The sequence below is a fragment of the Phodopus roborovskii genome, unplaced genomic scaffold, assembly GCF_943737965.1.
Source record: "Phodopus roborovskii unplaced genomic scaffold, PHOROB, whole genome shotgun sequence".
Classification (NCBI taxonomy): domain Eukaryota; kingdom Metazoa; phylum Chordata; class Mammalia; order Rodentia; family Cricetidae; genus Phodopus; species Phodopus roborovskii.
Window position 1 is genome coordinate 9,122,551 of NW_026126599.1, and position 22,846 is coordinate 9,145,396.

Here is a 22,846-nt window from a genome sequence, read left to right on the forward strand (position 1 = left end):
AGGTGTGCCTACTGATGAGGGGCTCCTGAGTTGTACGTTTACCTGAGTCAGGTTGAGATGCACATTCCCAAAGGGTAGTGGTGGAAAACCTGGGCACTTTGGAAGGGCGGTTTCAAAGACAAAATGAGAACTACATAATATACTTTAAAACCATAATCCTTGGGCTCAGGATTGACAATTATGGGTGTCTAGAGACAAGAGTAAGAAAGGCAGGGTTGATAAGAGTCAGGGGATGGGGGACATAAGTGAGGCTGGGCGAGAGTTGGCTTTTTCGGGGGTATCTTTGCTTGAGGCTGGGGTGGATGGGGTTAGGATGCTCTGTATACGTAGTGTCTTCACTTAAGGCTGGAGTGTGTGGGAATAGTCCTTGTGGTTTTAGCAAAGTTTGTGAAAGTCCCTCCCGGTTTTACTAGTTGCTTGTGGCTTGACACAATTCCGTTTGGATTCTGCCAGCTTTCACACAAATGTAAGAAAACCTTCCTTAAATACCAAATCAGCCCTCACTGTTATTCCTGTAACGTTCCCATCTTTCATCTTTATTTATATAGGCAGAAAACAGTGCAGTGAACACATGGCCATTCACTCTAGGCCCCACACACAGCTTCCCACGCATTTCTCACAGGGGCCTTCTAGTCCTGACACTGGCTACCACTGTGCCCAAGAGAACACTGCCTGATACAGTTGTATCATCGGGTCCCATTCTCTCGCAAATTGTTTACAACTGTTTCTTATATCTGAGATACAATCAAAGATCACTGACTGTGGTTACCACAGTCAACCCAACATTTTATGATCTAAGTTTTGCTTGAGAATTTTGAAGGCTTCCCACCTACCACACCGAAGTGTTTAACCTGGGGGATAGCTTTAAAACAAATTAGCCAGGTGGATCACTTTAGAGCCATTGGAGAATTAAATGTAGTCCAGAAAAAGGCAGACACACTATGTAGAAAGCATTTGGCCAGCTGACAGCTGAAGCTACCTGGTCGACCTGATTAAAACCCTGTTTGTCCTTATTGGATGGTACAAATCTAAGATCAAATGATTCTTGGGCTGAACAGCCATGAGAAGAAAACCTGCGGTGGTACCTCTCTTAGCGGTACATGTGTAGACGACAAAACATGCCCATTCTGCCTTCTTGAGCATTTTGCACAATAGTTCTGTGTCCTGGCCATGTTTCTCACCAGTCCCTAGCTGTTGGGGATTACTCTGTAGGTTTGAACCCTGGTCCTCAGGGAGGAGACAACTTACTTTCTATTGGACAGACTACTGGTTGTTCCATGAAAGAAAACCCAGCTGAAAACATGTGATCCGCCAGGCATTGGTGGCACACGCCTTTAGTCCCAGCACTTGGGAGGCAGAGGCAGGTGGATCTCTTGAGTTTGAGACCAGCCTGGTCTACAGAGCAAATTCCAGGACAGGTTCCAAAACAATACAGAGAAATCCTGTCTTGAAAAAACAAAGAAAGGAAGGAAGGAGGGAGGGAGAGAGGGAGGAAGGGAAGGAGGAAGAAAATAAGAGAGAAATGAAAACATGCACTCCAAAGAATGGACCATAGGAAGATCAGTGGCTGTGGTATTCAACACAGCAGATACTTAAGAGAGAAGGCCGAGCTGAAACACATGAAGCAGGCAGTGGTTCAGACAGCAGGGGTAGATGCTCAAATGGGTTTGTTCCACGTGAACACAAGAGGAACTGGGGTCACACTACCTCACTCTCAAGTGGAGGAATGTGGCACAGCCTTCTTCGTTTTGGTAGACAATCATTATTTGTTGAATGACTAACAGAGTGATGCCATTTAAAAAACAAAACAAACAAACAAACCCTTCAGAAGGATAGTATTGAGGGTATCAGAAGAAACCAAAGGATTGGCCAGAAAACTGGATGGGAGACCAGGCCTACGAGGATGCACAGGACAGGCGTGCCACAGAACATGTCCTGGTGATCTCTGCTAATGCTCGCAGTGTAAGGAACCTCTCGCACTACTGCATCCCAACAACACAGCAGGCAGGCAGAATTAGGAAAGGGAGTGGTCACCTGGGGACAGTAAATGACTTAGAGCCCCTGTGTATCCCTTGGAGCCTGGGGTGGAGGTGGCAGGTGCACACTAGGTTCTCTTAGCTCAGTTTATCAGAGGATTATTGTGCTTGCCTTTTGCCCATTGAATCAACAAGACCTGAAAATCAGAGTGGCTAACTAACACTGCAAACTCGAGGCAGCCTGAGTGCCCTGTGCCTCACTGTCCATCTGGCCTCCCCCAGGTCTCGCCCTCTGTCCCATACCTGTCTCCTACTTGGGACCTTCTGGAAGGATCAGTGGCAGCCAATAGCTGATATCGTCCCTGATGCACTTACTGCACAGTTGTCTCATCACAAAACGTTTCAAACTCTGTTCCTCAGAGGAACAATAAAATTGTGCGATAAAGGCATAATAGGTTGCCTTGGAGAGGTGGCTCAGCGGCTAAGGACACTAACTACCCTCCCAGAGGTCCTGAGTTCAATTCCCAGTACCCATATGATAGCTCACAACCATCTATAGTGGGGTCTGTTGCCCTCTTTTGTCTAATACCCTCTTCCAACATGCCCACATACAAGCAAACAGAGCAGTCATACAGAAAATAAATAATAAATCTTAAGAAAGAAAGACCTAACTGAAGTCTCTATCTGCCCAGCCACCAGTGTGATAGGTGACATTTTGGTTGTTTCCAGGACACAGGGAGGACACAACCAGGACTGCGACTTCCTGTGGCAGGTGAAAGCAGACCTGTGGGCCAAGGCCTGTCAGGTAACAAGCCCAACCCTGGCGAGCGGCTCGCAGAGTCATGCTCGCTATGACACCATTTCCTTCCTGAGTTAGTACCCCCACCCCGCTGCCCCAGCCTAAGAGATCGGCTGGGCGCTTCTATCCTACAATTGGAATGGAAAGATCTGGACTGACTGAAGAGGGTCCTAAAATAAGGAGAAGTGGATGAGGAGACATTAAAGCAGGGCTGGGGCTTTGGTGAGAAGGGCCGTAGTGCAGCCTAAATTCTAGTGCCTCACCACGGTAGCCCTGCCTGTCCCCACACCTCAAATGTACACGCATATATGCATATATTCTCTGTCTCCTCTCTCTCCTCTCTGCTCTCTCTCTCTCTCTCTCTCACACACACTCACACACACTCACTAGGTCATGGATACACATCACACAAGGATGGCCCAGGAATGGTCAGCATTATGGGAGGACAATCTTTAACTATTCATCACCCCTTGCTCAGGAGCCCCTTTTCTGGGGTCCCTAGCCCTCCTGCCCTGTCTTGTTCACAGTGCTACTTCATAGTGATACGCATCTCTATGCCACCAAGCTTCATGCTTTTGGGATTAAAAAAAAAAAAAAAAAGAGCAGATTCCTAGTTCTGTTTGTGTCCCCAGAGCGTACCAGGAGCCTGACATATGCATGGAATGTGAACTGCATGAGAAATAACTAGCAGTTCAGCACTGACCATGCTCTGTGTGCCTCAGGGAACTCTGCCTTCCTTCTAGAAAGCATGCTGTCTACATTAGGTTTCTGGGCCTGTCACGGGTGCATGGTAGCCTATGCTGTAAACACACCACATTTATCCCCTCACAGCCCTGGAGACAGAAGTGTGAAACCAAGGTGTGAGCAGGACTTGCTCCAGGGTTATCTCAGCGCATCCCGTCTGCCTCTTCCAGCCTTGGGGGCCGCCCTCCCTCCCTCCCTTCCTCCTTTCCTCCTCTTTCCCATAGATCTCTTTTTGTCTCTTCTAAAGACAGCAGAAAAATCCACAGCGTTCTATCTCAAGATCAGGAACAGAATCTGCCACCTGTACTGGTCACAGAGGGGCTGATCCCCACCCCTCAGCTCCTAGGAGTTACACCTAGCCTCCCCTGAGTATTGGAGTGAAGAAAAGGCCAAGCCCTTCTTGATAGATCTCTATCTCTTACAGCAAATGACTCCCGGAAGCCTCCATTTCCTGATTGGTAAGATGGCTTCTGTCTACTCCCAGGGTACTGTTAGGAATTGATGGGAGACCACATCTGTCTGAAAGCAGACCTTCTAGCAAAAAGCACATTAGCAAAACATCATCTGTGTTTCCCAGCAGCCTCTCTGCTCTGCCTTGCCCTCAGCCTACCCAGAGACAGATGCCCTAAGTGGTCTGTGGTCTGTGGAGGAGCTGTTTGGGGGGCCACTGGCTGTGAGCACCTGCTCTGGGTTTCCTTCACACAGTGAAACATTGACTTTGCAGAAAGAACACTGTGAATCCAACTTGTTCTCTGAAATTTCAGCTCTAATTGTTTTGGGATGAGCCCACCTGGGCTGAGATCATACTTCATTTTGTTCTTGGATGTTCCCGCAGGGCAAAGCTTAAATCTCAGTGAGACCTTTATTTACACAGGGAAAGAACTGCTAAGCATGGAAGCTGAGATCCTTAGCACTCAGGCAAGAAACTGCTCCAGGGTGAGAGTTCCTTCCTTCCCAGAAGCTCCGCTCCTCTTTCCTGGCTTCGGAAACTGATGTTGAACATATCAGAGCCAATGATGGACAGATCTGGCTTCTCCCCGAGAGCAGACACACGGGCAACCTCGTGGCACTGGAGGGCCTGGTAAATGCTGGGCCATTTGAGCTCAGGCATCTTCCAGCGAGGCTTTCTGACTGCTGGTAGCAGTCTGGGGAAGAGAATAAGAGTGAGGATTCTTTCGATGTCTGGAGACTGCCATCTACAAGAGCCCCCAACTGAGCACCCCAGCAGGCCTTCCAAATACATATGTCTGTGTGATCCTTTCCTCTTGGCTGTCTGTCACCAACTCTTTCCTTCTGGTCATTTCTCCGTTCCTTGGAAAGCCAACTGCTCCAACTGTTACAATTCTTTTCTTGTTCCAATCGTGCCCACCCACCCCAACACCATTCCAATTACACTGAGCTCCTCGAGTCCAGAACTTACTCTCCTCTCTTCCATTATGGCTTTGCTCTTTCATATTCCTATCTCTTCTCTTTTTGATTTTTTTGAAGAAAGATTTTTGTTTTGTGTATGGGTGTTCTCTCTCTCTCTCTCTGTCTCTCACTCTGTGTGTGTGTGTGTGTGAGTGTGTGTGTGTGTGTGTGTGTGTGTGTGTGTGTGTGTGTACCATGTATGTGCGGTACCTGTGGAAGCCAGAAGAGGGTGTCATAGCCCCAGGAGTTGTGAACTGCTGTGTGGGAACTGAACCTGGATCCTCTGGAAGAGCAGCCAGTGCTTTTAATTAGAGTTACCTCTCCAGCCCCCCCCCCAGTTCTTTATTATTAATTGTGGTAGAACACACTATATAGGTTAACCACCTAAACAAAACACATACTTAGTACATTCACACTGCTGTGCAACCACCATCACCAATCATTTCCAGAACTTTGTTTTCCTTTAGTTTTCTGAGACAAGATCCCATACAGCCTCGGGATGGTCTCTGGCCTTTTAAACTCCCTATACAGTTGAGGGTGACCTTGAACTCTGGATTTTCCTGCCTCCACCTCCCAAGTGCCAGAACTATATCTACATTCCACCATGTTCAGCACCCAGACTCTTCTACCTTACAAAACTGAACACATACACATTAAACAACATCCTCCCTTCATGCCCTTCTCCTCAGCTCCTAATAGCAGCCATTCTACTTTGACTCTAATGAGTCTGATTGTTCTGGGTATCTTGTGCCTTGGAATCATTTTCTGACTGCTTTGTTTCACTTAGCACAATATCCTTAAGTTCATCCATGTGGTCTCTGTCTCTCAAACCCTTTTAAAGTGGCCACATCCTTGTATTTGCACTGATACCTCTTAAGTATCAGCATGAATTCCCTCTGTCCAAACACCCTCTCTCTCAGCATCCCTTGTACCAGTGCTCCCTCAGTGCTTTGTGCTCCCATCAGTGTCTTTAAGAGGCAATGGCAAAAAATGGCCAGTAGATGTGTATAAAGATCATCCTGCAGCTTCTCTGCTAACTCTCTCAGCTGAGAGTGGAGATGCTAATGGTGTCAGTGGCCAAGGAAGGAGCCTCCCATATCCAGTCTCCAACACCAACACATCATCACATCTGCCATCTTGGTGTATCCCATGCTTTCTTAGGGGATCACCAAGTATATAAACAGGAAGTTGAAATGACTTTAGTCACATTAACTGCAACCCAAGTCTATGATCTTTTCCCACAGGCTGGCTATTCGACCCAGTCAAACTTTCGGTTTGTGGCTTTCTGATACATTCTAGGATGATACACATGGTGGGTGGAGCTTCTGTGTGCCTGGCCCTCTAATTCTGACAGCACCGAAAGCATTTTACATGTTTAGTATCTGGGACAGAACTTGCTAGCTGTCAACCAAAAACCTTTTCTCACCCTTCACCCCTTCCTTAGTCATGGCCTCCGTTGTGATCCGCAGTGGCTGTGTGACTAAGGGCTAGATGTAAACAGAAGTAAGCAGAAATTCCTAGAATATTCTGTAAAGGGTACTGACTCAGCCGGAAAGTAGGTGCCCTGGGCCCCCACTCCCTCTGCCACTGTTTGCACTTCCAGGGGTGTAGGTGGGAGGCAAGGGGTCCCTGTAGCTGCCTTTACTGTTAGTAGAAGATGGAAACAGGCTGTACAGGGAAGGAGTTTGAGCTGTAGATGACCATGACACATGGTGAGGATAGAGCCATCACTCTATCACTCTACTCACTGTAGATTCTACAGTGAGAGGAGCATCGGAGGACACTGAAGGGGCTGTTTCTTTGGGTCTGTTGGTGGTTGAGATCTAGAGAAGAACATCTCAGGGAACTGGAGAGGAGCATTCATCTACTCTGCTTCTCTAGAACCTGCCATGTTCCAGCACATGGAGACCTGGAGTGCACACAGGGCTTTGAGGTAGCCTGGGATTTGCAACTTTGGGATCCCTGGGGTCTTCTTCCTCGTCCCTTGTCCTCAGGAAGCCAGAAGGGCTATACAAGGCACCTGTGTGAGAGATGGTGAGGCCACACTGCCTTTCGTGCTGTTGAGGCCAGCAACACCAGTTACAGAGCTGGTAGCAAAGATGGATGTGTGGGCCTTGGTGATGTGTGAGGCCAGATAACAGGCCTCAGCCAAGAACAGCTTGGACCTGCCTGACTTTCCAGACTGACCTGCCAGGGCAAAACGCAGACCATTGGCTTTTATCTTCTTTCACCTCCGCTTCAACAATGGGTCCTTCTGAGGGAGGAGGGTTAGGGGCCTTTTCAGTCTGGAGGAAGAAGACAGGGATGTGAGGACATGAACCATGACCACTCCGGTAACTGGGACCAAGAGCCACCTGTGGGGTACATGGCTTTTCTGTGTTAGAACAAGACCCATGATGGCTGAACTGACCAAATAACAAGAAAACTTGCCCTGGAGCTTTAGTGCTATGTTCCAGCACCAGCTAGTATGGACCATTTTCCTGTGAGCTCTTCTCAGCCTTGTCAGTTTTACTTTGACCATGGTTGTGAGCTATCTTTTGACATCTTGTGTGGGAGCCCACAGTATTGACTCCATTCCATCTTGAATTAAGGTCAGAGAGTTCAAACCTATTCTTGCACCTCAAGACCAAATAACAGGATGTTTGACTTAGGGCGTGGCTACTAGATGTTTTTGAGTGTTAAGGAGGTAGTTACATTTGCTTGTCTCTTGTGTTATGGTAAGGAAGTCTTTTGCCCTCCCCCATATAAGGGTGATAAGTAATAAGGCTGGGGCGGCTGCAGTATTCACTGAAAGCCCTCCCAGCTCTTGTCTCTTTCTTTTCTCAATACTCATTCCCCTTTTCAGGCATGATAGAACAGGTTGGCTGGTCCTGACAACCTTAGAAGAGGCACTACCAACATTCCGAGTCCAATGAATACATTAGGTTTTTCTCTAATGGATATTTAGACAAGCACACAATTTTTAATGCTGGAAAGAAACTTCTAGATCATCTAAACACATTCTTCATTTTATAGCTCAGCAGAAGGGACTGCTGGAGATCACATAACTAATGAATCAACCTTACAGTGAAACTCAGGGGTCCTTCTCCCAGGAACAGCAATGAAACACCTTATTCTGCAATTTTACCCTTCGGATTCCTGGTCCAAATATACTATATAAGGGCTCAGGGTTTTTTTTTTTTTTTTTTTTTTTTTTTTTTTTTGTTTTGTTTTGTTTTGTTTTGTTTTGTTTTTTGTTTTGTTTTGTTTTTTTTTAATCTAAGAAGTAACTTTGTGGGGTTTTGAATGAGAAGTCCCCCCCAAAGTCTTAGGTATTTGGATACTTGCTCCCTGTCTTAGTTATAATTTCTATTGCTTTGAGGAAACACCATGACCAAAAAACAAGCCGGGAGGAAAGGGTTTATTTGGCTTACACTTCCACAGCACTGTTTATCACTGAAGGAAGTCGGAACAGGAACTCAAACAGGGCAGGAAACTGGAGGCAGGAGCTGATGCAGAAACTGTGGAGGGGAGCTGCTTACTGGCTTGCTCCTTATGGCTACTCAGTCTATTTTCTTATAGAACCCAGGACCACCAGCCCCAGGATGACACCACCCACAATGGGTGGGGCCCTCTCCGAATCAATCACAAATTAAGAAAATGACCTACAGCTGAATCTTATGGAGGCATTTTCTCAGTTGAGAGTCCCCCCTTTCAGATGACTTTAGCTTATGTCAAGTTCAAGTTGATATGAAACTAGCCAGGACAGCCCACCTCTGATGTGCAGTATGGGAGGCTTAGGAGCTGCGGCCTTGTGGAAGGAAGTGTGCCATAGGAGATGGGGTCTGAGTGTTTATAAAGACTGGCGCCATTTCTAGTGTACTCTGTTGGCTTGCAGAGCCTTGTACCATTTCCAGCGCTCACTCTTGGTGTCGGTCTTTAGAACATGAACTTTCCGCTTCTGCTCTAGCTGTCATTTGCTGCCATGTCTCCCTGGTGTGATGGACTCTTATGCCTCTTTGGGGTTCTTTTGGGGCACCAGCCCCCTTAAATCCCTACAGGGTCCAGCCAAGGCTCCATAGCCGGTTAGGGAAAATGTCTAGGGTAAAAGATGCTAATCAGCTCACATATGACTTCCACGCAGTATATCTCTTTACTGTTTGAACACGAGCTCGTGGGTGCACTGGTATGTATACATTTGCAACAGTAATTCTTTTGGCAATGCAATGTGAAGCTTGAGTTACTCAGGGTCACCAAAGCAGGTAAGATTTACCCATAGAGCAATAATTGTCAGCTATGCTTTATGGCACTAGGTAAGTGTGGTTATTGAGGGCTCCTAGATGGGGCCAACTCAGGATTAAATCAACAAGGGAATCTAAAAGGAAGAAATCATGGGCTTATCTCTATTCTTTTAATGTGGTGAAGTATTTAAGCTAAAAGCCTATTGATCAGCAGATCTTATGAATGAGGTAAAATTGCCTTTTCTTCATGTGCCCTTCCACGCCTCTCACATGCCATTTCCAACGGGTGGGGTAAGCTGTGGGCGGTAACTAGCAACCTACATAAACAGCAGAGGAAATACATACAGCTTCAGTCTGTAGCAGCATCTCTTGCCATGGTCTGTTGTTAAGAGAGGTTTTAGCATCAATTGCTTAGGACTATAAGTCAAGGAGAGGACCTAAATTTAATTGGCACAGGGAATGGAACCTGGCACCTTCCAGTGCTCTGGCCTTGGTGGCACAGGCCTTCAGGAAAGTTTACTTTTTCCCGAGGATTCGCAAATGGGCTGATTACCTTTGTCATTATCTTCTGGGGAAAACACTGACCTAAAATCTTGGGTTAGTGAACAGAGGTGAAGGTAACTACAAGACGCTTGAGAATCTTTTAGTGCAGGGTTTAGGTTTTTGCTTCTCTATCTGTCAGTGAGGTAAAACCAGGGCATGCTTACTTTTCATCTATCTAAGTGGCTATGAATCACCAGTGACTATGAATGTCTTAAATGAAATACTTTTACCTGGGCACTAAAGTTGACCAAATGCCTGCCAGTAAAGATAACTGCAGGAAGGCAGATCTCTATTTACATTGGAGAAAGGAACAGCTGCCTGCTGGTGGCAAACAGGTTTCACACATAGCTGAGGAATGTTATCAATATACTCCAACTGCATAGGGGAAACTATGCCCAATAAATGATCAAATAGTGCTGAGCTATGGGAAATAAATTCCAAGTTTTTAATAGACGGGAGTAAGCTACAGCAAGAAATTTACAGCAAGAAACAGCCACTTTTATTCACAAGGCTATAACTCCAATACATCCTACATTTTGGTTTAATTCCTGTTTGCAGAGCTCTGATGGGCTGACCTGTGAAGTGAGGCTTTTTAATTACTGTGCCATCTTGCAGCTGGTAGCATGCCTCTGGACCTGTAGTCAAACCCTTTCTTCTGCAAGTTGCCTTGGTCATGTGTGTTTTTTATCATGGCAATAGAAAAGCAACTAATTTCAACTTTTGACTGGTTTCCCAAGTACCTACTGTAGTCCGACTGATTGGAATGATATTTTCTTAGACAAGATCAAGATCACTCAGGAAGACTTTGTTCAGCCTTGGACAGCAAGCACACCATGACTTATTTTGTCATAACACCAAGCATCATCTGCCTTCTTCCCACTCCATCCCTCTTCCTGCCTCCACCTTTCCTCTTTTCTTCTTTGTCTCCTCTTCCTCCCACTTTGTCCTCTAGGAACACCCCCACTCACCCCCTACCTGCCCCCCCCACCACTGACCCTGTACTTGGATTTCTCCCTAGGTCTGCCTCTGAACACAAGAACTTGCTGGGGCTTTGTCTTTTTATTTTTTCCCCCTCCCTTCTCTCTTCCCACCTCCGCCTGAGCTTTTGTTTTCCAAATTATGGGCCTATCAGAACTAATGAACACATCAGCATTCTCCCCCGTTGAATGTTGGCTGCAATGACTGTTTCTAAATCAGCCAACAGTGCAAGCCACATTCTAAGTGTCCCCAGGCTGTAGCCGTGGTTATCATTTGATAGACTTGAGACTGGAGCGGTGAGTCAGGTGAGGTGGGGGCTGTCCCTCGAGTATGCTGGCCTGGATCCTTTGTGTCTATTTTGATCACCTTGGGGTTCTAAACTGGAGTCAGTGGATGGGTTATACTGGAAGGTCTGTATTTTGTGAGGCTCCCAAGGAAATGCTGCAGGCATGATTCTGCTGGCAGAGCAGTGTCCTGCTTTGAGTTGTGACATAGCTGACAAGTGATAGCTCATGAAATGACCTTCTTCTCAATTTATTAAGGGGCACACATTTCTTAGAAAGCCATATCTTTCATGGGAACTCTAAATCAAGGCTGCATTGACCAGGGCCTTTTCCAAATCTGTTGCTCCGATGTTAACTCTCATAGAGTTGAACATTTCGTGGACCACAGCCTCCTCTCAGTTATTAGGAGACCCTGGTTTTAAAAGCTTCTCAGAATAAAGTATGGGCTGAGAAAGGTCTGCCTTTCTCAGATGTGACACTAGGGTTGAGCATACTACTGGGTCCCAAGGCCAGGGACAGCTGCCTTTCTATAGCCACAGACAGAACATGTGTCCTCCTGGTCCATATCAGTGCCATTGCCCAGGATGGAGGAGATGGGCTCTCTTTCCCCTGTTGCCAGGGTTCACCAGATCCTGCTTTGATTCTCTTAGCCTATATGTGTGCCCCACTGATCAGCAGAGAACCCAGGAAGGAAACACAAGTGGTTGGTTCAGGCACCAACCTCAGACAGGACCTTCTTCTCCATCACATTGTCCTGCTCAGGCCATCCTCCAGAGCACCCATCAGGAGCATCTGTTTCCAGTACCAGGTGGGTGGGCATGCTCTGAGGATCTGTCAGAATCTCAAAGGGAACTCTTGGGTGACTCCAGGAGGCAGGAGTGAAAACATCCCAGGGGTGATTTTGCCCAAAGGTCCCTGGAGGAATAAAGATAAATATCACACAAATGACAATAGGTAACCTGTCTTTTAACTGCTAACATGGACAGATCTCCTCAACACTGGCAAGGTCACCTTAGTCCAGCTAAGCTGTGCCCTGGAAGTTTCATAGGAAACAAGTATAGGACATTTAGGCCTTGAAAGAGAATCCTAGAAAGCCTCCTACCATGTAAGTGTGCAGGGTAATCAATAATGTACTAAGAACTTGAATAAAATTCAATCAGTCACATTTCTATTTCAAGAAACGCAAGCCAAGGGTCAGGATACCACATTCAGACAGGCCACAGTCTCTCTGAGCAGTGGATTAGGCTAGTCTTGGTGCTATGGTCAATATATGCCAGGCCTTTGCCTACCATACAGCCGAATGTCTCTATCTAGATATAATCCTTATGATAAAATAGTCCCTTCCCAAAGTGACTACCTTCAGTCCACTGATCTCGATGAGTTCAAAGGTCTTTGGTTTTTGTTTTTCTAATTTTGGAGACAGGAAGCTGATGTTATGGTACAGACCAAATCACATCACCCAAAAATGTGTGTGTTGAAGCCTTAACCCCCAAGGTGACAGCATTTGGAGACAGGGACTCTGGTGAGGTAAGTAACTTTAAATAAGGTCATGAGACCTAATAACATTAATGTTCTTGTAAAAGACAGTAGAGAGCTGTCTCCAACATGTGTTCATCAAGAGGCCAGTGCTCTGAGACCTGAGATGATTCCTCACCAGGGCCTGGCCATGTATAGACAACCATCCTGGACCTCCAAAGTCTAGACTGAGACGAGTTAATGAGCTACCCAGTCTATGGTACCCTGTGTATGGCAGTCTGAACACACTAACATACTTTACCACAGGAGCCATGGCACCTTTGGCTCTGAACCAAGCAGAGGTAGAACCTTACCGATGTACGCGCCGTCTTTGCTCCACAGGCTCACAGTGCAGTCAAGGGAGGAGGACAGTAAGATGCCATCTCCCTCTATCAGCTCCAGACTAGCAAGATAAAGGGGAGAAGAGGTTTGTCAAGGCTGCTCTGCAACACAATAGATACATTTTTAAAAGCCATTCTTTCCCCTACCTCCTCTCACACCATGCACCCTCCAAAATCCCAAGAACACTCCCAAGACATCAAGGGGTGATGGGAGATGTCATTCTGTAAATATGTTTCTCTTATTGGTTAATGAATAACGCCCTGTTGGCCAATAGGGAAGCAGGATAGGACTAGGAGATGAGGAGGATTCTGGGAAATGTAGGATGAGTCACAATGTGTGAGTCTGGCGTTCTCAGTAAACACATATTTAGTAATTAAAGGTTAATAATTAAGACAGAGTTACCAGTAAGAAATGCTAGTCACTGGTCAACACTTTCATAATTAATACAGTGTCTCCGTGTGTTATTTGGGGCTAACGTGGCTGTGGGACCAGGCTGGTGGGAAAGTGATCATAACAAAGGGGGATCTATAGCTTTGCAGGTGATCAGGTGGGTGGTGGAGGAGCAAGCAATCAAAAAGAATGACCTAGCAAGTTGGGTTCCTGTCTTCGGACTGGCTCCTTTCAAGCCTCATATAAACCCAGACCTACTAAGCTCATGAACTTGCAGTAGAATGCCAGCTCAGTACAGGGAGTACTATTCATGAACAAGGAAAACAATGACTCAGTCTCTTCCTCTGGCTCCATGTGGACCACATTCTTCTTGTCTTATCAGGGGCAGAATGGAAATGCAGCTTTTCTCCTTTGACAAACTCACAGCGATCGTAAGAGGATTGATCTGATCAAAACTTGAACAATTATTTCCCTTCCTTTATAGACTACCGTACTATTCAAGGGATGGTACTCACGATGTTACCATGCCGACATGAGCCCTCCAGGATGTCACTGCTAAGTAAAAATAAAGAAGACATCTGAACAGGATCCTGCAGGAAGGTGTCTAGTGCAATGTGTGTGTGCCCAGTTGAGAGTGGCACCCACTTTCTGCTTTAATTCTCTAAGTAAGCACCATGCACCTACTATGTGCAAGACCCCCACCCCAATACCAGCTCTGAACGTGTGTGAAATAGGAGCAGTGTGACATACTTGCACAATGATTTTCCTCAGTGATCTTTATTCATGTGTATATGTATATGTACATGGTATGCTTGCAAGTTTACAAGTGTGTAGGTATAGGTGTGTGTGTGTGTGCCCATACATATACAGATATAAAGACCCCAAGGTTGATGTTTGGGGTCTTGTTCCATTTGATCTTCACTTTATCCACTGAGGCAGGGTTCATTGATAGGTTCTAATCTAGCTGGTCAGCTTGCCCTGGTGGTCCTCAGTCTCCAACTCCTGAGTGCTGGGATTACAGGTGGGCCATCATGCCCACCATCCTCTCTTAGGAGTGAAGGGATGGGGGATGTAAGGGTGTGTGTACCCGCCTTTTATTTGAGTGTTGGAAATACAAACTATGTTCCTCATGTAAGTGTTTTCTCTCTCTGATAAATAATGTGTTGTACAGTCTTGCAAGTAAATCACTGTGTACATTTGTCATTTCCTTCACCAAATATCTAGGAGTACAACTATCCTTTGCAGCACTAGACACAGGTTGTCAACATGCCCCTCTGCCACCATCTAGCAATCAGCCCAGTTCCATGTTATCTGATGCCCCTTTCCTGCATCCTTGCTGACATCACATGTTTGCAGGAAACCGTATTTCTGCTTTTCAAGGGCTTTAAGAGTAACCCCTCCCCACTGGAACAACTTAATTTCCCCACAAGGCAATCACCAAAACCAAAGCAATCTTATCTAAGGTTTAACATGAAGAAATTCACTGCATACTGTTGGGTGCCTGAAGCTCTGGTCCCTGGAGACCATACTCCTGAATGTCATAGACATGTACAAAGCCTTGATGGTCAGCCAGATAGATGAGTGTGTCTTCTGATGTCACCACGATGCTGCTCACCTGGGCTTTCCCTCTAGACTGAGACACATTGAAGGCAAAGATAATAAGAAGGTAACCAACCCCAGTCAGGGAGAAATGTCAGGAAGATATCAAAGGGAAGAATGGGAGCCTGGTTGACAATCCCAATACATAGGTTAGTGTCAGGGAACAAGCAAGCAATAACAACGACAACAACAACAAACTAACAACGGCAACAAAACAAACCCATAGCCAGAAAGCTACCCAGTTGTTCCCTGCAACTTACCGGGGTGAAGTTTGCAATGAGGCCAGCCTCACTAAAGAGTTTCCAGAAAGTGACAGAACCTAAGTAGGAGGGAAGCAGTAAGGGGCATGTGCCAGCTGAGGGCTGGGAATGTATACTGGGCAGACCCAATTGTTGTGGGAATGAATATTTGTTTAATTAGGCAAAGATGTGTTACATTTGTTCATGCTGCTTTTGTTTACGACAGAATGTTTCACTTGCGTTAATTAAATAAGCCTGGACTCAGAGAGGTGGGGTTGGCATCTGTTTGACCAGAAGTAGCAGGTAGGAGCTTAGCATATTTTGTTTGTTTGTTTGTGGAGGGTGGTGGGGGAAGAGAGTGGCTTCCAGGGTTGCAGCAAAGACAGAAAGCTAGCCAGTTGCTATTCTAACTCTCTGAGCTTGCAGGTTTTCACCCTAACCTTTGAATCTCCAGTTGTATTAGAGGATAGAGACTTAGTTACAACTACCTTTAGTGGCAGTAACAGAGCCATTGTCTGGAGAAACAGAATCCCCTGCACCCCCCCTCCCCCACTGCCTTAATGCCGGGAGGGGCACTGGCAAGCGCAGCCACTATGAGGAAGGTAAAACAGCAACCTGTGGTCTCACACCAGGGGCAAACATCTCTTCCTTATTTGGTGTATTTTCTTCAGTTAGAACTGTAAGACCACATTACGGAGGGGTTTTGATTTTGATGATTCAGTGGGCTCTCCTCCACTAATCAGGGGTCTACTTGGCAGAGGAGGGTTTCATTTTTTGGCTGTTAAGGGCAGGGCAGTATGTGCCATGCTGGGATTTAATGTCTTCCAGTTGTTAGGGTGTGTGGGAGTGAGCACTATTTTAATTAAAAACTTGCCAGAATGCACCTGGCCTAGCAACCTCATCATTTCTTGCCTGTGGTTTACTTGTGGGTTCAGGTATCCAGGCATTGTGAAGTGGTGGGCATCTCCTCTTGGGGTTAGCTGTAGAACCCTGCTCTCCTCTTAGGAGAGAGAGGGCTGCGCTCCCACCAGGTAAAACAGGAAGGAAAAGAATGGTGACTCAGGAAGGAGGCAGAGCCAGCTGGTCCCCCCCCACCACCACCACCACCACCATCCACAACAGCACTGATACCAAAAGCTCCACAGTGTGGGGCTGTGACAAGGAGGCAGAGGTGGCTTCTCATTGGTGACAAACAACCAAGCACCCTCGGACCAAATATATATCTAGCCTAACCTCCCCCTGCTACCAGGACAGCATGGCTGCTGCCTTTAACTTGTAATTTTACTAAAAGTCCTAGAGTGTTTGGCGGCTGGATTTGGGCCCTCTTGTTACAGTTGAAGCTTGAAGGGCCCGCCTCTGGGTTATGCCAGCCAGCTAGCTGATGGCCCCTGCTGAACCCTCTCTTTCTTCTCTGTACACTGCCAGTTCCATTGCTGACCCCAACATCCGGCTGACTCTTCACAGTGTGACCCTTCCGCCTTTCTCTCTGGTTCCTCTGTAGGGCTACCTGTGGCTGCCTATGCCAGCTTCCTTCGTCTTGTGCTTTTCTGTTTAGCCTGATTGGATGGCCTCACACTCTCCTTGGCATGCCTCAGGCCAATTGCTCTTGCAGGTGGCGGGTGTCCAGCAGGCAGTTGGAACAGGGCATGGATGGAGTCTTGGTTTGAAGGAAGATGGGCTGAGGGCCTAGCTACCTGACTGTCTTCCTGTAGTGTCTGCTGAGGTTCACGTGGGCTGGGCTGTTAGCCTGGGGTTTGTTAGTAAGGCCAGTGATGAAACTGCAGAGGAAGCCTGAGGTGACCGTGCCACTCAGGTGCCTAACTCACCCGTCCTGGACCAGGGTGGCCTTATCTTGGAAGTGAGAGGCTCACCTCTGGGCCCATTGCTTATGAGAGAAGCAGATGCAGAGTCCAACTTTGTTGCCCGAGTCTTTAGGAAGGCGAGTTGGGAAACACTTCTGTCTGGGCCTGGAAATAAAAGCAATTCTGTCTGTTTTCACAGTCTCTCTGCCTTAAACCTGACCCCCCCCCACTCCATCACGATGCCCCCACTGAATGTGTGTGTGTGTGTGTGCGCATGCGCGCGCGTGCAAGCAAGCACGTGCATTCATCTCTCTTCCTCTCCTCCCTCTTCCTCTCTCTGTCTTTCCCTCAGTAGCTTGCTCTCATTCTCTTTCTCTGACATATTATATTCATCTCTCTTGCACATAGCTGCCCTGGCAACGTTTGGAAAGCAAACAGAGAAAGATGGCCTCGTTGGCTAAAAATCTAGCCAGGGGCTGAAGGATAATGGCTCCAGCAGCCTGTGCGCACTCCAACCCTCACTTCCCCCAACCCTAGGACTTCTAGAAAAATAATGGGAATGCGGTATGAGCTACAAGGACAGGCTGAGAGATCTGAGAAGCCCAGACAGCATAAACAGCCATGGGCCCTGGGGTCAGGATGGGAGTTAGCCCAGGATGCTCAGACACTTCCCTAAAGCTCCCGGGTCCAAAGGTGAAGTCCGTTTACCTGCCCACACCCATCCCAGGGATGGTGGCAGAAGTATGGTGAGGAATGCCAGCCTCTTTCTTACCCATGTGAAGTCTGGGAATATGTTTCACCTCCTGGTACCTCAGCTGTGTCTATCTGTTACATGGAGATGACCTTATCCTTCACAGGGTATATCATGCAAGTCCTTTATACGACCTCACTGTGAAGGCTGAAGGGATTAATGATCCCCAAGTGCCCCTCTCAAAATTACTCAACCCTTGGCAACTGTTAACAGTGATTACTGTTGAACTCTCACGTGCCAGGCTCCCCATTGATGGAAGCTGGTAGACAGCACCTATGTCTCAGGGTCAGTGTGAGGAGCAGCTAAAATAAGCTGTGGAAAAGTGCCTGATGACAGAGTTAACCAGTGAGTAGTGATTACGTCCCTACATAAAACTCCTCCATCTCTGATGGGACACTTTTCCTAAACTTCAGCCTGGTTGGAATCCCCTGATCTCTCTCACAATCAGATTCTTTCTGATGGGAAAGAAGAATCAACAGTCCCTATTATGCCAAAGAATGCAGCTAGCGCATTAGTGCACTAGCCAAATAATAACTTCATCTAGTCCAGCTTTGTGTCACTAGCAGAGCAAGCCCCTTCCCTGAGGAGACCTGTAGTTTTCCATACAAGATGGCACCCTCTTCACCATCCTCCTTGAGCTTTGACATGACGGTTCAGAAACCACCAGGCTGCCCTTTCTTGAAAGGGTATACCACTGTGTGTGTGAGTGTGTGTGTGTGTGTGTGCGTGCGTGCGCACGCATGCATGTGTGTGTGAGAGAGAGGGTAGTGTATGTGTGAGTGTGTGTGTACATGAATGTGTGTGAGAAAGCTTGTGTGTTTGTGTGTCTGCATGTGTGTGTGTGTGTGAAAGAGAGAGAGAGAGAGGAAGAGTTTGTGTGTGAAAGAGAGTGTGTGTATATGGGGGAAGAGAGTATGTGAGTGTATGTGTGTGTGAGAGAGGGAGAGTGTGTGTGTACAAGCAGGTGTGTGAGAAAGCTTGTGTGTGTGAGAGAGTGTATGTGTACGTGCGTGTGTCTGCATGTGTGTGTGTGTGAGAGAGAGGAAGACTGTGAGAGAGAGAGAGAGTGTGTGTGAGTGTGTGTATATGGGGGAAGAGAGTATGTGAGTGTATGTGAGAGAGAGAAAGGGAGAGTGTGTGTGAGTGTGTGTGTGTGTGAGAGAGAGAGTGTGTGTGAGTGTGTATGGGGGAGAGAATGCGTGAGTGTGAGTGTATGTGAGGGAGAGTGTGTATATACATGCATGTGTGTGGATGTGGATGTGGATGTGTGTGTGAGTGTGTGTGCATGTGTGTGAGAGAGCTTGTATGTGTGTGAGTGTGTGTGAGAGAGTGTGTGAGTGTGTGATGTGTGTGAGAGACAGAGAGAGAGTATGTGCATGTGTGTGTGAGAGAAAAAGAGGGTTGTACGTGAGTGTGTGTACATGCATGTGTGGGTGAGAGAGAGTGTGAGTGTGTGTGTGCATGTGTGTGTGAGATATAGAGGGAGAGTGTGTACATGTGAGTATATGTGTACATGTGTGTGTGAGAGAGAGCACATGTATTGTGTGAAAGTGTGTGTGCTCGTGTGTGTGTGTGTGTGTGTGTGTGTGTGTGTGTGTGTGAGAGAGAGAGAGAGAGGGAGGGAGAGAGAGTGTGTGTGATTGTGCATGTGTGTGTGTGTGTGTGTGAGAAAGAGAGAGAGAGAGAAAGGGAGAGAGAGAATTTTACCTTGTGGAAGTGTTACCGTGGACTTGACTGGATTTGTGTTTCTGTAACAAAAGGGCTTCTCAAAAAAGAGATTGCTTACAGTTTAGTCTTGGCCAGTGACTTTAATTTCATTTTAATGTCAAAGAAAATAAACTTCTGGAATGCAATGGATACCATCTCTTTCCTCCCAAAATATTTACAAACAAAACAAAAAAACAAAAACAAACAAAAACCCTCAAAAATAAATGGTTAGATGTTCTCAGAGAGAACTGCAGAGAAGAATCTTTTGGGGGTTGGTTTGGAACATGACTTCAATAAACTAGTGGAGAAAAGGGGATTAGGAACTGACGAGGTCTGCAGGCAAGACTCCCTTATGTCTAGGTTGCCGGAGGAGGTTTTAGCATCTCTCTCTTCTAGGTGGCGCTCAAGCTGACCACGTGACTTGACTTTTTTTTTTTTAAACTGCCTGTACCCACAGCTTGTCTCTGCATTTGGACCAGGAGCCTCCTGTAGATCATATAGCTCTGATGTCACTCCTCAGAGTGTTATGCCTCTTCAAGCAGTTCAGAATTATTTTCTGACTGAATGACTCAGAGATTTTTTTTTTTTTTAATTGCTATTGAGTTTTCAAATGCTTAAAGCAAGGATCTAATGTTGGCTCATGGTTCTCTAAGGCTTTGTGGGTTGAGCCTCAGGAAATGAAAGGTTTTCCTTAATTCTATGCTCAAACAACTAACTTCCTGTATCTCCTCCTTTCCATACTGGGCTGGTTGGTGGGGTGGCTTGGGGAGGAAGCCTATTTGGCTATAGCCAGTTTCCAGCCCTGAACACCCTGCAGTAAAGCTGGTAGACATTCCTACTTGTGCCTTGTTGGCCACACATGATTGTGAAGAAGTTCAGGATTCAGGAGAGGACTCTGATTGGATTTAACCCTCAACACTTAGCTCTCGGCCAGGCATACCGCAGGTGTGTCTCGTCATTGCTTTAATGACTACAGAAGTGAATGAAGCTATGCCCATTCGCAGAGAGGGCCCTGAAGAAATGGAACCAGGCTAGCCGAGCAGTGGTGGCGCATACATTTAATCCCAGTACGCAGGAGGCAGAGGCAGGTGGGTCTCTGTGAGTCTGAGGCCTTGAGGTCAGCCTGGTCTACAGAGTGAGTTCCAGGACATCCAGGGTTACAGAGAGAAACCCTGTCTCAAAAAAAAAAAAAAAAAAAAAAAAAAAAAAAAAAGGAAAGGAAAAGAAATGGAATCAGGCAAACAAATCCACCGAGTGGGGGGGATGAAGTTTCGCAATTGAATACTGGAACAATAAGGTGGAATTGAGGCAGGAGATCTGTGGGTCCAGGTCACCAGAGAAGGCTGAGGCTGAGGACACCATGGAAGCCTGAAAACTGGCAGTTGGGTGAGATGTTGAGGGGATGTCAGTGTCTGGGCTGGACCGGGAGACAGGCTTGCTAGCTGGGTGGAGGAATCGTGTGTCAGGTAGATGGTAATAGAGGCCTAAGAGGAAGAATGGTGGCAGCAATGCTGGAGGCTCAGTGGGGACATGCTTCAGGTTGGGAGCAGACTGATGGACAGGTGTCCAGAGATGTGGGCTGGACTTAAGCTTCATCCTAGCCTTGGGAGAGAAACATGACAGGAGGCCAGTTCTCTCCCTCCCCCACACACCCCCACACCCCCACCTCCTGCTACCCCTGCCCTGCCCCAAACAGGAAGTGGCCTAGCATGGAGTCACCAAGTTCAAGTTGATGGGGGCAGGGGCTGTCCATCAGTGTACAGAGGCTTCCCCTTACCTACCTTCTCTATGGTCCTGGCCATCCATGGGGCTGGGAGGGTTCAGCTTGCAGTACATGTGGCCCGAGATGACATTCCACACTATTATCTCTCCATCATAACTGGAGGTGGCCAGAAGAAAAGGCGGGCACTGAGCCACACAGAGGATGTCCTCTTTGTGGCCATGGTTCTAGGAAAGAAAGACAGAGCCCAAGTCACCTAGGGCCACTTTAGGGATAACTTGATCCCTAAAATCAGATGCATAGGGGATCTCAGGGACCTCTACCTCTTCTTGTGAGTGCGACTCTGTCTGCATGCCAATCACAGTGCTGCTGCATGTCTCTGCTTGGCCATCACCTCTAGGGCCCTAACGTTCTTAGGGAAGCAGTATGTCCTCACTCCAGCATCCCTTCTACCCTTGACCTCATGTACTCACAGGGTGTCTTTTGAGGACTTGGCTTGATCACCTTAGAGGCTCTGTTTAAACACGGATTATAATGCCAGACTTGGGAAAGAGAAAGGTAATGGCTATCTCTTTCCCATGATCCTCTACTGCCAGATCCCCACTCCTACCCTACTATTCCACAATGTCCTACCCCAACTGTAGAACAAAGTTTTCTTTTCTATTCTTGGGCTGCATGTTTGTGTCCTACCCTCAAATTCACATGTCAAAACCCTAACCCAAAGTGATGGGACTTAGAGAGGTTATTGGCATCAGATGAGCTCAAGAGGATGTGGTCCCCATGTTGGGATTAGCATCCATCTAAAAACAGGAAGAAGCATACAGCTCATGCTCTCTCTGTTGTGTGAGGACATAGCAAAGAGATATTGACAGCAGTCAGCTATCTATCTGAAAGCCAGAAAGGGAACCCTAACCAGAACCGGACCATGCTGGCACCCCGACGTCAGGACTGGAACTCAGGGAAATAGATTTCTGTTGTTTAGGCATTATAGCATGCACATTCTGCTAGGGCAGCTCATTAGCATATCTTTCCTCCCACTCTTAATGTGCCAATCAGCCAGGCTCCCCACAGTCCTTCCAGACAACATACTTCTATGCCACCATGCTGTGCTCAAACCTCTCCTCTTGGTCCTCAGGAAGATTATCTTTCCCTTCAGGAAAAAAACCCTCGTGATCTTTCAGATACCGTTACAGCAAAGCTAGTGGCTTTCAAATCGTGATCATTACTTATCATCATTTCATTTGTTAGGTTCCATGCTTCCTATCTCCTCTGTTGCTCACCTGCCTGGGGGGGGGGCATCTCAAGAATCCTATTTGTCTCTCCTCTGCCTGCCTCCTAAGTGCATGTGTAGTGAGAGACCATGTCACAGGTGTGTAGGTGACCATGCAGTATTTGGTCTGGGGTTCGGGACAGGCTTGTTCTCTTGGTTCTGGACGGGTAATGGAGAGCCGCCTGGCTGTGGATCCTTGGAGCGGGAACTTGTGGGTCATTGGTTTCTCATGTAAGTGACTTGTCCCAGAATAAAATACATAACCCATATTTTATCCTCATCCAGTGTGTTAACTTGTGCATCATTATGCACGAGTATAGAGTGCTGCACAGGTATGTGTGCATGATGGAGGACTAAGGGCAGCAGATGCACTTCACTGACCCAGTGTGACATCCATAGGCCATGGCCCCCGGGGAACCTTGTATATAGCTTTACTACTTCCCTCGATGCTAGTTAAACTGCAAGCTCTTCGAAGACAAGGCCGTGTCAGAGCTTGTTCACTATAAAGAATATTTGATCCACAAGAGGCACTTAGTGGATGCTGAATGAATGAAAAC

General features: G+C 47.0%; 1 protein-coding gene across 1 annotated transcript in view; it reads right to left on the reverse strand.

Annotated features, from left to right (window-relative positions):
- Positions 1-4,426: 4,426 nt before the first annotated feature.
- The window catches only part of LOC127237353 (WD repeat-containing protein 49), a 40,571-nt gene continuing 22,151 nt past the window's right edge, over positions 4,427-22,846 (reverse strand). The window contains exons 10-18 of the mRNA XM_051205584.1: positions 21,081-21,246; positions 16,911-17,006; positions 15,061-15,119; positions 14,693-14,834; positions 13,717-13,756; positions 12,784-12,872; positions 11,676-11,869; positions 7,117-7,214; positions 4,427-4,664 (exon numbers count right to left, since the gene is read on the reverse strand). Coding sequence (XP_051061541.1) covers positions 4,427-4,664; positions 7,117-7,214; positions 11,676-11,869; positions 12,784-12,872; positions 13,717-13,756; positions 14,693-14,834; positions 15,061-15,119; positions 16,911-17,006; positions 21,081-21,246 — 1,122 coding nt within the window. The remainder of the gene's footprint in view (positions 4,665-7,116; positions 7,215-11,675; positions 11,870-12,783; positions 12,873-13,716; positions 13,757-14,692; positions 14,835-15,060; positions 15,120-16,910; positions 17,007-21,080; positions 21,247-22,846) is intronic.